Consider the following 16,611-nt stretch of genomic DNA (forward strand, 5'->3'; position numbering starts at 1 on the left):
CTTAAAAATACCTAAACAAGATTAAACCCAAGCAATGGAGTAGGGCTCATTTCAGTGAATACCCAAAGGTGGACAACTACACGAATAATAATTGCGAGGGATTTAATAGTAAGGTTAAGAAGATGAAAAGAAAACCCATCATCACCATGCTTGAAGAAGTTAGATGCTATGTAATGAGAATTATAGCACGAAATAAGAAGGCACTAATTGGATACAACGGAAGGTTAACCCCTACACAACAGAGCAGACTTGAGAGGGAGAAAAGGGAAAGCAATAAATGGAGACCTCTGCCAACTAGAGACGATGATGAAAATGTGTACGAAGTACAATATTTACCAGTAAAAGTTAGTGTGAATTTGGGCAAGGGAACATGCAGCTGTAGAGTGTGGCAACTAACTGGCCTACCTTGTAGGCATGTATGTGCTGCTCTAGCTTATCAGAACAGAAGACCTGAGGTTGCCCATAACTAACGATGGGCGCATACAATGCAACCTATCAATATTCAATACTTCTAGTTCCAAGCCAAGAGTTTTGGGAGAAGCTAGATACATTGCATATTCTGCCACCTCGCTATAAGAAACCCATTGGGAGACCTTCCCTTAACAGAGACAAGAGGAATGATGATCCTGCTGAGATCCCCGACCCTCATAGAACGAAAAGAAAATATAGAACTATTGTCTGCAAATACTGTCTGCAGGTATCTTCTTTAATCATTGTGCAATTTACATTATAACAATTTCCTATTTTATGTGCATGTAATTATATTGTCTGCAATTAAAATGTTATTACAATTTCCTATTTCGATTGTAGCCGGGTCACAACAAGAGAAGTTGCAAAAAGAGGAAAGAAGCAATGGCTAGTGGGAGTGGTGCACCTCAGGAGCATGTAAATGCGGGGGATGAAGATCCTGATGTTTTGGCCGAAATGTATTGGGAGAAAACTTTGGAAGCTGCAGATGCTGAGGCAACAGCAGGCACTAGTGAGGGAAGTGGTTTAGCAGCCCCACAAGCTGCAGTTGTAAGTGCCATTTCATTTCATTTGTCATTAACTATGTAACATTCTTGTATCAACTCTAGAAAACTCAACCAAATCCCTCACCGAATCCTACAATAATAAAAAAGCCTGCTAAAAGAAGTATTAAGAGACCTCCTCCAACTGTTCCACCATCTACCAGACCTTCCTCTACCAACCCTCCCACAACTAACTCAGAAACAACACCAATGGTTGCACCTCAAACAATGAAAGGTGTTAGTGCTGGGACAACCACACGTTTCATGCAGTTTATGCCTACACCTGGTGCAACATCAACTGTTAGAGGCAGAGGAACAACGGTCAAAGGCAGAGGAACTTCTAGTGGACCCAGTAATGTTTCAAGCGGGAGCAGCAACTCAACTCCAAAATCATAGTTGTTTAGTTGATGAAAACTACTTATTTTGCTGTATTACTTCAATCTTATTTTAATCTGAATTAGACTTTTAGGCTTATTTTTTTGGTATGTTTCATGTAATCAAGAGAGATGACAGACTCTTCTATTTCATTCTGTTGTTATGATGTTCTGAGCACAGTCTCTAGACTCTTTAATTTTATTTTGGTAATATAAGGTACTCTTTAACAAATACTACACTCTTGTGTTTCTCTATGAATCCACAATGTATCACAAGCTGAAGTTTGTTTTAACCTTTAAAGACAGTGTTATAGAATTATAAACTTGTGTTGCAGTTTTGTATGACAGGAATTAATACATGACAAATGCACATTTTAGACAGCATCTCATTAATTTTACAGGACCTATTTAGTCAAATAAAACAAATACACATGATTATCTATGCCATCTAATTAATCATTCATGACTACTCCTATCAAATATAACAAACTGAATTGGTTCAAACTAGTTTGTCATTCTTAACAACAAACAATACTCATAAACAACAATCTCCAGATTACATTAATCCTATATTTTCATCACTAAATACAAATTACAAGTTAAACAAAACACAGCCACCAATGCTATAGTTACAAGCAACACTCTACTTGTTCTAACTTCGCCCGAGTTTTTTCATTTTCCTTGCAATCATGAAGAAGCTTTCTTGATTCTCCCTTTTAACTGCAATGATTGTCAACCCATCTTCACATATTGCATAAGAATGCTCTGTATTTCTTTTAGCTAATGATCTTGCAAGACCTTCCCAACCTTCTTCGATCTCATCCACCTACATAAAGTATTTGCAGTCTCTTGTCTGAAAAATCAAAATACCCATGCCCATCCAACTGTCAACGAAAATTAAAAAAAAATGAAACCTTCACAAAAAAAAAAAAGAAAAAAGAAAGATGCTAAGCCATTACCTTCTAGAGAGGACATCGGATGAACCATCTATTTGGGTTTGTTACCGTGCCAGATTCCATTAACGCAACCTCCAGTCCACAGAAGCATCTCCCATCAAGCTTATTTTCCTTCTTCTTCCTCGAACTCGAAATATTGCTGCAACTTACATTACTTATAACAGAGTTACATCTGCGCAGAGACATGGCCAGAGGTTAAAGGGTTTTTCTTTGTCAGTGTTCGTGTTTGAGGAAGAAACGAAAATGAAATGGTTTCAATTTCTGGGTTAGGGTAAACATTGGAGAAGAAAGGCATGCTAGGGTTTCAGTTTTTGTAGAAGTATACGTTGGATTACACGTAGATAGGTTTGGAGTGGTTTTGTTGCCACGTAGGTTCGGATATTAACGGACCAAGTGCATAACCAACGTCAGGGTATTTCTGGCACACGGAAGTCATCTTCCGTGGTTACAAGGTGAGTTTCCTTCTTTTATGGTTACATTTGTCAGTGTTTGTATCTTTCGTGGGTACAAATGGTCATTTACTCTTTATTTAAATTGAGAAAGTATTTTGTACTAGAGACTAATTTATTATCTCTTTTGCATCATTAATTATGTTTAAGAATTATTATTATTATTATTATTATTATTATAATAAAAATATGCATTTTAACTTTCAATTGTAATTTGATTTATATAATTTTATATTTTTTTAATTATGACCAGATGAATCGAGTAAATCAATGATCCATCGATTGAACAAGTGACTTAGTGATCCGGTCATCTAACAGGATTGATTACTGGTTCGGTTCTGATAACTATGCCAAGACTAAGTTGATTACCGATTTGGTTCTGATAACTATGCCAAGCACGCCAGGAAGTATATTAAATATTTATTGAATATTTTCATGTTTTGTACGCAAAATATTTTTGTTAGGTATCCATCACAATTCAAATATTATAGGACCAAAAAATGTTTAATCCTTCTAATGATTTAAACATTGAGCAAAATATTATTTTTGTCAAATGGGAATAATTTCAATTTTATTTGTAACAATTTTTTTGTTCTATCTACACTTCTTAGTAAAACTTCGATAAATGTTTTTTAATAAAAAATATATACATATGAAAAATCAACTACAAAATCAATCATTATACAAATACAAATATATGTGTTATTTAATTTGTTTTTAATGTATATTGTAACGTATTATATACAAGTGATTGACTTTTTACATACACAACAATTATTTCCCATATTAGCAAAAAATGTCCTATTTCAAAACAATCATACGATGACAAAGATTGGTATTCTGTATTTCTATTCAACAACACGAATCGTTTCATGATTTTGGATATGTGATTGTTGAATTTTTTTCTGAAAAGAAATAGGGAAAAATGGATTATTGATTTGATCTGACTCATTATCCGAGATCTATTTTGAACCGGATGGATTATTTCTTTTTCTGATATAAGAAATCCGTGATTTCGTTGAATCAATTCTTAGAAAATCTCCAATCAGACCATTTATATTTACTTCAACAAAAGAACATAATAAACCATAAAGATGTTGAATAGTTACAGGTAAATGATTTGTGTGGTAAAGTAATCATGAAACTTTGACCAATGTATCTTGTAGCTCGAATTGTTTGTTGACCATAATTCATGAACCCACTTACCATAAGGAACATATCGTGAATATTTATAAAATAGTTTTTTTTTTTTGTTTCTTTCTCTTGTTTGCGACAAGTTACAAATCTAGAAAATCCATATTTTACAGTGAAAATAATTGAGACGAAGTTGTTAATAATAGATTGCCGAGAGAAATAGGTAAAATATAAATGGTGTGATTACAAAAAAAAACATTTATAATCAACCACGGCTAGATTGCTCGCTCCTCTCCTCTCCTCTAACCCTTGTTACTGCTATCACCACCACCTATTTCGTTCCCTCAATCCATCGTCACCATCACTACTACGAAAAAAACAAAAAAACTCATGACTCTCATTCATCCAACATTTATAACCACCATCTCCATCCTCCGATTTCTTCTCTCAACCCACCTTGACAGTGCCAATTGCGACCATTACAACGTCCTTTTCTCCCAAGCTTGACGACATTATCAAACTCTCCTTCTACCCTTCCACCCTTCCCCTTGACCTTTTTCGACTTGTTGGTGGTCGTGATGGTGGCAGCAACAGTGTTGGTGATGGTGGTTAATGACATCTATAATGGTGACAGGGATGATGATGTTGTTGATAGTGGCAATCGCTTTTGTGGGATTGGTGTTGGGAGGAGTTAAAGAAATAGAAAACTAGAAAAAGTAATTTAATGGAGAAATAATTATCAAAATCCAACACAGTGATTCATCATTGTTAGAAAAATGTGTGAAGTAATATATATAAAGAGAGTCTAAGGGACCAGCACTTTTATTAAAATCTGGCCAGTTATTAAAATCTGGCCAGCACCTAGCCAGCAAAAGAAAAGTGAATAATCTCACACCATTAGATGAAATCTCACACCATTAAAAATACCAATGATGATTAATTGATGGCTACAAATCACAAAACTTGCTGACCCCCTAGCACTCTTCATATATAATATATTACATAACGAGCACGGTTCTAAACCGAACCGAACTAGCCGATTCAATTGAATGAATCGAGATACAGGCCACCAACTCGATCCAATTCATGGAAAAACCAATTAGCAAACCGATTAAAAACGGAAAGAATCAGTCAAAACATTGAAAAATTGATTATATCCATATGATGTTTTACTAGTTAATTGATTTAAAATAATAAAATACAAAAAGTTATTTTATTATATTTAATTTAGCCCCAATTAAATCTTTAAACTTTTGAACATTTAACTCTACTGGTTTAATAATCTATTTGATTTTCAAAATCTTCACACTTGACTGATTTATTAACTAATTTTTAAATTTATGGAAACTTTTTTAATGTACAGTTTGGTGAAATCTAAGTAGCAATTATGATTGATTTGATGAAAGAGCGAGTAGGTGCATATTTTTGTTGGGGATTTGCCGGAAAAATTGTCACTTTTTTTCTTATGAAAGGTATTCAATCCCAAAATAGAAGTTAAAAGAGGGTATTTCTACTCGTTATATCCTTTATGTGGCAATTATAGAACAATGGGCTAGCCCCCTGACTCTGACAAGTATTTAACTTCACGAAAAATTAAACAAAAAGAGAAGTGGCCTATTTTTTGCATGTACCAACAATATTAGAAATCGACTAATCTGATTCGATCTGATAAGAGCCAGGTAAGGTGTTAGAAGAAGAAGGGGTTATATGTTTTCCAACAAAGTCTTTGTTTTGTTTGAAAGGCTCGAATCAAGAAATTTATACTTTAACCAATCTCATGTTGGTAAAGTATTCACATTTTGATTCAATTTGCAACATCCATTAGACTATCGAAGGATATTTAGAGGCAAACTTATACAAAAGAAAGACCAAGATAAGTACATTTGAAGCACAAAACATTGATGACCCGGCCAATTCATAAAGAATCAACCAACTTTAACGGAGCCCTTGGGTTTGACCTCATAATAGTCAACCCAATGTTGACTCCATCCCACTTGACTTAGTACCTACTTGATTACTCTTAAACTTGCTTACCTGGCAACTTTTAGTCCTTGATTTGAGGAATTTGCACATTGGAACAATGCGCATCTTAGTAGTTGAACCTCCATCATCATTCTTGTAGACCTCACTTTGATCATTGTCACTATCAACTGCACTAGAAGAAGCTCTTGTTTCCATGCTCAAGCGCCTAGGGATGTAGACATTATAATAGTAATTAATCATGCTCTTCATTGTTTTGTTTGGGAAGTGCTCCATAGCAAGATCCCAAAAGTTTGTTTCATCTGATTGCAAATTTGATCTTGCAAGATTTTCAAATTCCTTTTCTTCTTCAAATGTCCATGACTTTGATACATCTTTTCCCATCTCATGAAACTTCCAACTTTGAAAAGTTGTACCAATCTCTAATTCTAGGCGTTTTCTTGATTCATTGATGTGTTCTTCAACACATTCAATTGATCCTGGGTCATCACAAGAACATGAATCAGACCTACCTTTTCTAACACACATTCTATTCGATTTTGTGATTCCCAGGATTGGCCAAGCTTGAGTGCCTAACCATTTCATATCATCACAACTATTATGCCTTCGAGTAGTTGCGCCTTCCCATCTTGGAACTTCAGCTTGAAATCTAGGCCCGATCGGAATAACAAATCTTGGAAAATTAAGTTTCTTGGCTTCCTTGTTTGACCTCATCGAATGCGAAGCCTCGCTCGAAACGTCATTCCAGAATTCTTGATTCGTTTCGTCATTGTTAGATGTCGCGATACTATTAGGACAACTACTATTAGTTACTAGATCTTCACTATGGCTTTTCAAGTTCCATTTGATCATTGGGTTTGTCATTTTACTAAGACTGCAACACTTTGAGCAATCATTTAAAGAAGAAAGAACATCTTCATGTATTGCTGAATGACCCCAACTTTCTAGGGAATGGAGTGAAAGACAAGAGGACTCACCTTTTCTCTGATTTTTGGCATTTTGGATATCATATTTCTCTCCTGTGATTGATCCAAAAGTAGAGGCTAATTTACTTTCATTTTCATACTCATCAAATTTCCTCTTCCTCTGAGAAAAAGAAAAAGAAAATGAAAATTAGTTTTCACATGGATATAAATATAAAAACATTTTTTATCTTGACAATTTCATGATGTTAATTACATTTTTTAAAAGTTTATCATGTAAATTGCCCATGAAACAAAGTTCAAGAGGTTAAATTACGCATTTTTAGTAGCAAGCATGCATATTAAATCAAAATATTAATGAATAGAATTGAAAATCTTTAACATCTATGATATATGTACACTAAATATTAATCACCAAATCAACTCTCTGTATAAAATAAATATTGAAATGTAAAATATATATATAAAGAAACTACTATGGATATTGTTATTCTTTTATATTACCACTTTTAGTTTGATAACATTTTTATCATAGATGTTCTATGTATTGAGAGTAAAATCTCCCAAATAGGAAAGGAATTATCAATTTAAAGTCGTTATATCTCCTCCAAAGAAAATAAGAGAATAATAATAATAAAAAGGATAAAAGAGAGAGAGTTGGAGTAGCATCTATTGTAGAAAAAATGACAGAATCGCGTCTCAAGTGGTTTGGACATGTGAGAAAAAGACCGACAGAACGCCCAGTCAGGATGGTGGATGAGATGAAAGATGGATACGGGGTGAAAGGCAGAGAAAGACCTAAGAAGACCATCCATGAGGTGGTCAAATGAGATCTACATGTAAACGGTCTCTCTATAGACATGATACATGATAGAACTCAATAGCGTCGTTTGATTCATGTAGCCAACCCCACCTAGTGGGACAAGGCTTTCTTGTTAATCTAAAATTCGTAAGTTTGAATTTTACCACTATTAATTACTCATGTGGTTGACCTTTTTATTTCAATTTTGTCCCTTGCCTATACACATCATCATTATGTTCATCTTCTTTATCATCGTCATCACCTTCGTCCTTAGCTCGTTAGTATGCTTAAACAAGTGTCAAAGGTTCAAATCATGTCTTGTGCATGCACTAACCTATTAGCCAGCGGCAAACCTTTAAATGGAGCTCAAATCTGCGACAAGTTAATCCAGGTTGAGGGATACCGCGAAAAACCCAAAAAAAAATCACCATTGCCCCCCTTCTTTCTCTCCATCCATTTAACCTCATTCCACTGTTACACCGCTCCATTCTAACCACCGCCAACCCATCCCCACCCTTACCTCACCATTGCACCCCACAACACTACCCCTAACCTCCACACCTCACCATGGTCATGCCAACCTCACCTCATCTCACCTCTATAATCATCAACATCAATGACAACCACCACCAACCTTCCTCTCCCCACCCTAACCACGACAAACCTCTCTCTTCTCAAACCCCACCAAAATCAACAACAAAATGAACAACTACAACAACAACAATCAAGACTAAGAAAAATTGAAAGGACTGAAGAAAGAACAAATTAAATGGAGATGTGGTGGTTGTTGATGTTGATTATGCTAATGATGGATTTGGTACAGTGGAGGTGGCAATGGTAAGAAGAAATGGTTGGGGGTGGTCCAACAGGTAAGAGTGGTGAAGGTAAGGGTTGGGGTGGTGGTGCGGCAAGATAGCAGTGTTCAGGGTGGTGTGCAGGATAGTAATGGCAAAAGTAGGGTGGAAAAACAACCACCAGACTAATTCGGTTCAAGGTAAAAATCGTTTGACAGGGAATCGGTCAAAAATAAAAAAAAAAAAACGATCAACAAAATGTTTAACCGATCAAACAATATGGTTTTTTATTGATTAACCAGTTTACAATAATAAATCATAAATTCTGTTTAAAATTATATATATTTTATACATAAATATATTATTTTATTATATTTAGTTCAACTCCAGTTAAACTTGATTGAACCTTTGAATCTTTGATACTCTAATTCTACCGCTTCAATGATTAATTCAATTTTCAAAACCTTGTTTTATAGTCAAAACTAACATAATTAAACAATAACAAAAACATAAATTGTCAATTACATATTGCATTAGTATCAATTTTGTGTGAATTGAGAAATTATCAATTTTGAATTAAAAGTAAACTTAACAGAAACATCATGCCACTGACAAAGATGACTCTTTATTTTAGAGTAATGATTTTTAATTTTTCGAGAACTTATTTATTGTTCATATCTTTTAGGATTATATTGTCAATATAAATCTTCAGATACTCTTTTAGTAATTTACCATTTTTTTACTTAGCTAAAAAAATTATTAGTTTTAGAGTTAACTCGAGCTTTTAACAGCTCTGCATCAAAAATATAAAACTATTCAAAAACAAGCATTATATGAAGAAAAAAAAAATTCAAGGGTCAGCGGAATTTATTATTTTTGGCCATCAACCTAATTCTTTTAGTCTAGTAATCCAACAATACACTTTTAGTCCATACTTTTAAATATTGTTGTCTAATTGATGGTCAAAAATAATAAATTCTACTATCTCTCCAACATTTCTCCAATATTAAACTTATAGAAGAATTGATCCTTGAAAATTCAATACCTTGGGTCTTTCGACACTAGCTTTCAAAAGTTTGCGTATTTTGAGAATTCTATTCTCAAGTCTTTTCTGGGATGGCTTCACATTGCAAGGATCCAAAGCAAGATCTTTTAACAACATTAACATATCTCTATCATCAAATGAGCAAGAAGCATAATTTTTGTGAATAATTTTTCCTCCCATTGTCAAAGTATTCATAGCCACATTAGCTGAAAGAAAATCAAATCTAAATTAGGGGGTGAATTATTAAGATTATGGGCTCCAGCCCCCACTTTCAGCTCTTGTGTTATTTTAATCAAGTAGGAGTGTTTGTGTAGTTTATATTGATTCTTAACATAGAAACTCCACATCAACAAATTATATAATTTGCTTTAGCTAGGCAGTCCGTTTTTTTTCAACGAACAATTTAATAAAGTAACCATATGTAAAAGTTAAGAGATAACAAAAGAAATTAAAATAAAAGATAAATGTTGATTGATTATTAGTCAAAAAAACTTACTTATAATCTTTTCTTTATATAATTTATCAAGGTTCAAATAGAATTAATTTGGTTAGTTTGACAATAAAATTTACAAGACAAAAAAAGATGAATTAATAAATTATCAAGATAAATCATCAAGATAGTCACAATCTAAGCATAATTAACTAATTAAGAATGAGAATGTTAAAAGCTGGACAGTATTTTCTTTTACAGCAGAGGTACATTCATTAGAATGTAATAGCAATGTTGAATTAGTTGTTGTGTGTATATAACACAGCTTTCCAATAAGTCCTTGTACATTTTTGTTTTTTACTTTAGTTACCTAACACAACTTTACAATGGTTGGTTGTGGGGTTAATGATCAAATTAGTCCCTGAAAGGTTAGTCGATCGTCATTTTCGTCCCTGAATGATTTTTTTAATCAAATTAGTCCCTTAAAGATTTAACAATAATCTCGTTTGTCCTTCCGTCAAATACTTAACACCTTCCATTAACGTTTTCCACATGTATCGTTAAATGACAAATCAGCAATGATAAAACGACGTCGTTTTTTGGTATTATATTAGGGCATATTGTGTCAAAATGGCGCCGTTTCTCTTTTCCATTCTCTCAAAACGCATGAAACATCACAATAGTCAGAGAGAACGCGACGGAGCTCGGATCATTGGAAGGGATGAGGAAGCCATAATCCGCGATACTATGCAAAGTGCGATTGTGCTCATTCTTCGCGGTTTAGGGTAACAATGCTAAGCCATGGTTGGCATTGTGACCACTAACCAGCGACATGGCAACATGGAGCAACAGTGATGCCAATTACACAGAGAGCCAGAGAGACTCACTTAGTGATGCGACACAGAAACCCAACAGCCCAACTACACCACCAATCCACCAGCAACACCCACAAACGGCATGCCACACAAACAAATGGCAATAATTTTGGTCAGATTTCAAAGTTCAGGGGTAGAGAAAAGTGAGAGATTGAGAGAAGTGAAAATGGAGCCATGGAGCTTGGAGATGGACGTAAGGTTGTGGATTGTAAATCGTAAAAGTGAGAAAGATTGAGAGAATGGGGATTTATTGCTATGGTTTCCATATTTGCAACTCAGATTGGGCTTTGGATTGGGTCAAAATGCATTCAGGGCTAAGAAGATAACTTTTAGATTGGGTTCTTTCTAAAATGCAACCTCACACCACAAACACCATTCTGGCGATTTAGCGACTTTCTCCGATGATTCTGCTCAAAGCAACTTCCTCCAACTCGAAGTGTAGACCCCAACGGAAGGGAGAGGTAGAATTGTAAAATCATACCCTTCGATCAAAGCACCGTGTTCTTCTCTTTGATTAGAGCTCTGTCGCCTTTTCTCTCTGTGTGTGTTTGATATTTTGTGTTTCGTGTGAAGAAGGAAGAAAGAGCGTCTGAGCAATGACTGGTGAGAGCTTCAAATGGGGTGAGATGAAGAGAAACGGCGTTGTTTTGATATGTGTTGTGTCACTTAACGATTCACGTGGCAAAATATTAACAGAAACGGTTAACTAATTGACGGAGGGACAAACGTGATTGATTTTAAATCTTTTAGGGATTAGTTTGATTAAAAAAATTATTCGGGGATGAAATTGACAAACGACCCATCCTTCAGGAACTAATTTGACCATTAACCCATTGATTGTGATTTCCGTTTTGTTGTGCGCTTGTAATAATAATATAATAATGCATGTTGCAAATGCTCAGATACGATCTTTTAACTAAAACAAAAACTTCAACCCAACTCAATCTCCTGAACTAAACCCAGATAGAGATGCAACTTACCTACGATCTTTTGATTATATCCAACTCACAAGAAAAACAGATAATGCCAAGCGATTTGAAAAAATCACAACCAAGCCTATGCATCTTATGAAAAACAATTCAGAACAAAGATATGACGTCATTATCAATTTTACCTTTGTTGTTATCTCTAACAAGACCTACCATGGAGAACAATTCAGAACAAACAGGAAAACACAAACACACAAACCCAAAATAGCAGCAATTAAATCTCCAGCAGCACATCACTATGCAGAAAAATCACAAAACAACAGCACAGCAACACAGCCAGAGCTAATCAATAATCAATTAATCATTCAATAAAATCACAAAACATTCAATAATCAATTAATTATCCTGTGATTTGATTTCCAGAGCATTAAAAAAATTAAAACAACGAAGAACAAGTGAGCAGTGAGCACTGACCTTCGGTCTGAGACGGCGAGCACGAGGGCGAGCAAAGTCAGTAGACGAAGACGCGGCGAGCAGAGAGCAGACGAAGACGACGGACGCTCGAGGAAGAAGCTGCGCGCCTGCGATTGGTGAGTCTGGGAGCGAACAGGGGTTGGAGACTTCAAGAACGCCGACAGGAGGAAGAGAGAAGCCCCTGAGTGCGACGAACGGCGGCAATGGCTCACTCCATGCGGCGGTGGTGGAGGCTAGGGTTGCGGGGGCACAGGCTCGCTCCCCTGAGTGCTTTCTGAAATCTGAAAGGAAGGGGTTAGGGCGGGGGCATAAGGCTGGATTTTTTTTTCTTTTTATTTTTTTGAACAAAATCTAAACAGCGCCGTTTTAGTAAAATCGGCCGGTTCCGATTCTGGTTTGACCGGCCTCCCGGCCGATTCAGCGGCTTACATCCGATTTTTTTTTAACAGTTTAAAATGATGAACCAAACCATTATTCCTACTGGTTTATAGTTGCATCGGTCCAACCGACTAATTCGGTCTAATTTTTAAAACTATGATAATAATTTGTTCATATTTTATCATTAAAAACTATCAAATAAAAATTTTTAATTAACTTCAAAATTATAACAAAATGATCAACAAGAATACTCGTTACAACAAAAATTTAGAATCGCAAACTTACACAAAAACTCAAACTATCAGAAACAAAAAAATTCAGAATCACAACAAATTTCAACAAAAACCTTTCAATCAAGTATTCAACAACAAAAACTCAGAATATAGAAAACTCAGCATCTAAATCCAAAGAATTCAGAAACCAAAAAGCTAAGCAAAAAAATATAAACTTAACATCCAAACTAAATTCAGAATGACACAAACAATAACCCAACTCAAAACACAATCCCAACTTAGAATCTAGTACAAAAACTCAACTCAGAAACTAGAATCTTAGAAATTGAAACTGAAGAAGCAGTGGCTTATTGGAGATATGACGAGATAGGAACGGCGGTGATAGAGTGAGCTCAAAAAAGGATCAGTTTACGACGGTGAGTCCCCGAGCAGAGATTCCACGACAAAGCTCCGGACAGAGATTCACGGAGGAGAGGACGCGCTTGAAGAGGATCAAGCAACCGTTCACATGACGTAGAGGAGAAGAGGATCGAGGATGATGACAACGACGATTACAGAGGTGGGCTTCACAAAGAGCATAGAGACGGTGAGGAGGAGAAGAAAGGCAGCTGCTGGAGTTTGACGGTGGCTGGTGGGGCTTTGCAACGAGCGTAGGGATAGTGAGAAAAAGAAGAGTGGTGGTGGCAGGGGGCCAACGATGGATGGTGGGACTTCACGACGAGCATAGAGACAATGAGGAAGAGAAGAGTGGTGCGGGCTGGGGGCTGACGGTGGCTGCGATGTTTGCTCTGATAAGGTTAGATAGTGAGTGAAAAGAGATTTTGGCGAGAATGTGAGAGTGGAGGAAGGGAAAGGGGGTCGGATGTTTTGCTGTTTTGGGGTGATTTTTTTTCCTTCCTCAAAATGACACTGTTTTAATGCTAAAAGGGAGAATTGGGCCTTCAAAAAACTTGGCCGATTCACCGGTTAACCCACCGATTTGGCTAATTTTACAAGACGGTTTTGGGTTTAACCAGACCAGTCAAAATATCGGTTACCAGTTAACTTCGTTGAACTAATCGGTCTGATCTAATTTTCATAACCTTGATAAATATTATTGTCCAAAAGGTGTTCATGGATCGATTTTAAGGGAAACAAACCGTTTGATAAGAAATACATAATATGCGATTTTGATTAAATCAAATTGATTTTATTTTTAAATGTAATCCAGTCCAATCCAAATTATTCTAATTTGTATTAGATCGGTTTATTCGATTTTAAAAAAAATCTAAATTTTAAGATTTTATCATTAAAACAAATGAATTTTAGATTAAAATAAATAAATAAATAATTTTATCTCAGATTCTCAAAATATTTACTGAATAATAATAATAAAAAAATAAATAAATAAAATTTTATAACAAACTAAATATATTACAAGTAAAATTTTAAATTTAATAATAAAATAATAATATTATATAACATTATACACTTTTAATTGGACTAGTTTTGAAAAATAAATATAAAATATAATCAAATCTATAAAATCTAATCTAATTCAAATAAGCGATTTCAATTTTTTTTATTTCAATTGGATAAATAATTTTATTTGAAGAGATTTAAATTCTAACATCCGTATCGCCAATCCTATTTTTTAATTTTGAATATATATCTAAATAGGTTTCTAAAAAAATTTGCGCCCGACATTTTTTCATCCCAAAAAAACTTTATATTAAAATTCCTAAATTTTACAAAAATAAAATATATAAATTCTTCCGGCATATTTTTTAAGGTTTATTTTATTTGTTCAAGTGAAAATAACGAAAAATTTATATATCTTATTTTTGTAAAATTTATAAATTTGAGTATAATAAAAAAATTTTAAAATAAAAATGCATAATATATAATTTCTTGGAAACCTAATTAAATATATATTCTTTAATTTTTATTACCAAAAACATTTGCTAGTTGTAGTTAAAAGAACCTTCTAGTGTAGTGTGGTAGTGGAAGTATATATATATTAACTTTAAAAAATATAATTTTTATCCAAATAATTTAATTATTATTAAATTATAAATATTAAATTTGAGATCTATGAATAATAAAGTATCTAATAATACATTTTAGTATATTAGAAGAGATTCAAATAATAAGATCTAGCATATTAGTGAAAAAGAAAAATATATAAATCACATAAAAATTTAGAATTCAGCACATAAGAATGAAAAAGAGCCATAGCCACTTACGCTAAAAGAGGGTCAATCAGATCCAACAACAATTGATAAAGAGAGACGTAATCAAACGTTTCCTTGTTGCAAAAGAAGTGCCGATGGTCGCAAAAATAACACTAAAGGTTTTTCTCTTTGAGGATCTTCCAACTGCTTATTTTGTGAAAAGGGTTAGCGCTAGAGAAGAATTGGGTAGAAGGACGTGAGATCTGAGTTGTGGCTGTCGTCACAGTAAATAAAGGAGATGGTGACAAAAACAGTTCAACAAAAAGCAAAACAAGAGGTGTGACAAATAAAAGTAGTGAAAATACATGTATATATAGAGAGAGGGAGAGAGAGAGAAGTAGGGTTTGATTTTACAATAAAAATTGATTTTAGAAAAAATTACTAAAATAGTATTCACAAGTTTATTCTATTACTAAAAATATCTCTAAAAATATTAATGAAAAATAATTTCTTAAATAATTTAAAAATATGATAAAAATATTTTAAAAATATTATATTTTTAAAATTGACAAATAATTTTTATATTTAGCAAACGATTTATTATCGTTTCTATCTTTTGGAATTATTTTTTTAGTAATTATGAATTTTTGAATACTATTTTAGTAGGTTTTTTATTTTAATTTGATGTTAAGTTAATTTTTTGTGTGAATTATTATTATAATTATAAAAGATTTAATTTTGGACAAAAATACAAATGAATGTTTATCTTTTTAGCTCAAAAATAAATAAATTCTTGACTAATTGAAATCACAAAAATATTTTTTATTTTTTAAAATGTTAGACATCTAAAATCTTTCAGAGAAATCTAGATGTCTTTCATTTTAAAAACTAAAAGACGTTATTGTATTTTTAATTAGTCAATAAATTATCTATCTTTGAATTAAAAAAACAAGGAATTATTTTTTTTTTCCTTAATTTTAAGAAAATAGTTTTGTTAAGAGAGAAATAGTATCTTAACTTCTAAATATTATGGATGCTTAAATCTAAATCAATCAAATAAAGCAACTCATTCAGTCAATTTTAAATCGAAAAACGATCAAAATCATACTAATTTGGATTTAATTTGATTCTATTTTTGGTAACCGCATGGATTTGATTCGATTTTGAGATTTACATTTCAAAATACATTCAACCTAATATAAAATGCACAATATGATATAATATTATTATTTTATCATCAAATTTAAGATTTTTTTATAATATGCTTAATTTGTTACATATTTAATATTTTTATCGTAGTAATATATTATTATTATTATTTAGTGAGTGTTTTGTAAATGTAAAATAAAGTTAATTTCTGTCTTCTAATAATAAAATAATAAAATTTTATTTGAAAAATGGAATAAATAGGTCCAACTCAAACTACAATTGTTTGGATTAGATTTGTCATGGCCTAAAACGAGACATGACTGGTGCTTAGGGAAATTGTCCCCTAGCAAGCCTAAAAAATTCGAAGATAAGTTAAATAAAAAAGTTACAAATATTTTTAATAAATTTACAAGTACTAGAATGAATAATTACATATATATTTTTAATAAAAAACATAAAATAGATCAGGTTAGATCCTGCCTGTGACATATGGAACACATAATATTTAAGAATTTAATAAAGA

General features: G+C 33.2%; 1 protein-coding gene across 2 annotated transcripts; it reads right to left on the reverse strand.

Annotated features, from left to right (window-relative positions):
- Positions 1-5,631: 5,631 nt before the first annotated feature.
- On the reverse strand, positions 5,632-12,495 carry LOC107639490 (inactive DNA gyrase subunit B3). 2 transcript variants are annotated; one of them, XM_088485615.1, is made up of 3 exons: positions 12,176-12,495; positions 9,468-9,673; positions 5,632-6,989 (listed from the first exon to the last, which is right to left on the reverse strand). In XM_088485615.1, exons 2-3 carry the CDS (start codon positions 9,660-9,662, stop codon positions 5,892-5,894), a joined length of 1,293 nt encoding a protein of 430 aa, XP_088341741.1. In that variant the 5' UTR covers positions 9,663-9,673; positions 12,176-12,495; the 3' UTR covers positions 5,632-5,891. The 2 variants fall into 2 exon arrangements, with proteins under 2 accessions (XP_088341741.1, XP_016198483.1); XM_016342997.3 differs by lacking the exon at positions 9,468-9,673.
- Positions 12,496-16,611: the final 4,116 nt, after the last annotated feature.

Source organism: Arachis ipaensis, chromosome B4 (assembly GCF_059453495.1).
Source record: "Arachis ipaensis isolate K30076 ecotype BB chromosome B4, ASM5945349v1, whole genome shotgun sequence".
NCBI classification, from domain to species: Eukaryota; Viridiplantae; Streptophyta; class Magnoliopsida; order Fabales; family Fabaceae; genus Arachis; species Arachis ipaensis.

What these genes read in the sequence shown, in the direction of transcription:
- LOC107639490 (XM_088485615.1), bottom strand. Translation starts at nt 9,662, where the DNA reads ATGAATACTTTGACAATGGGAGGAAAAATTATTCACAAAAATTATGCT. An exon ending in CTAGTGTCGAAAGACCCAAG is followed by an intron (nt 6,990 to 9,467) that starts GTATTGAATTTT and finishes TCTTTTTCTCAG; the next exon opens with AGGAAGAGGAAATTTGATGA.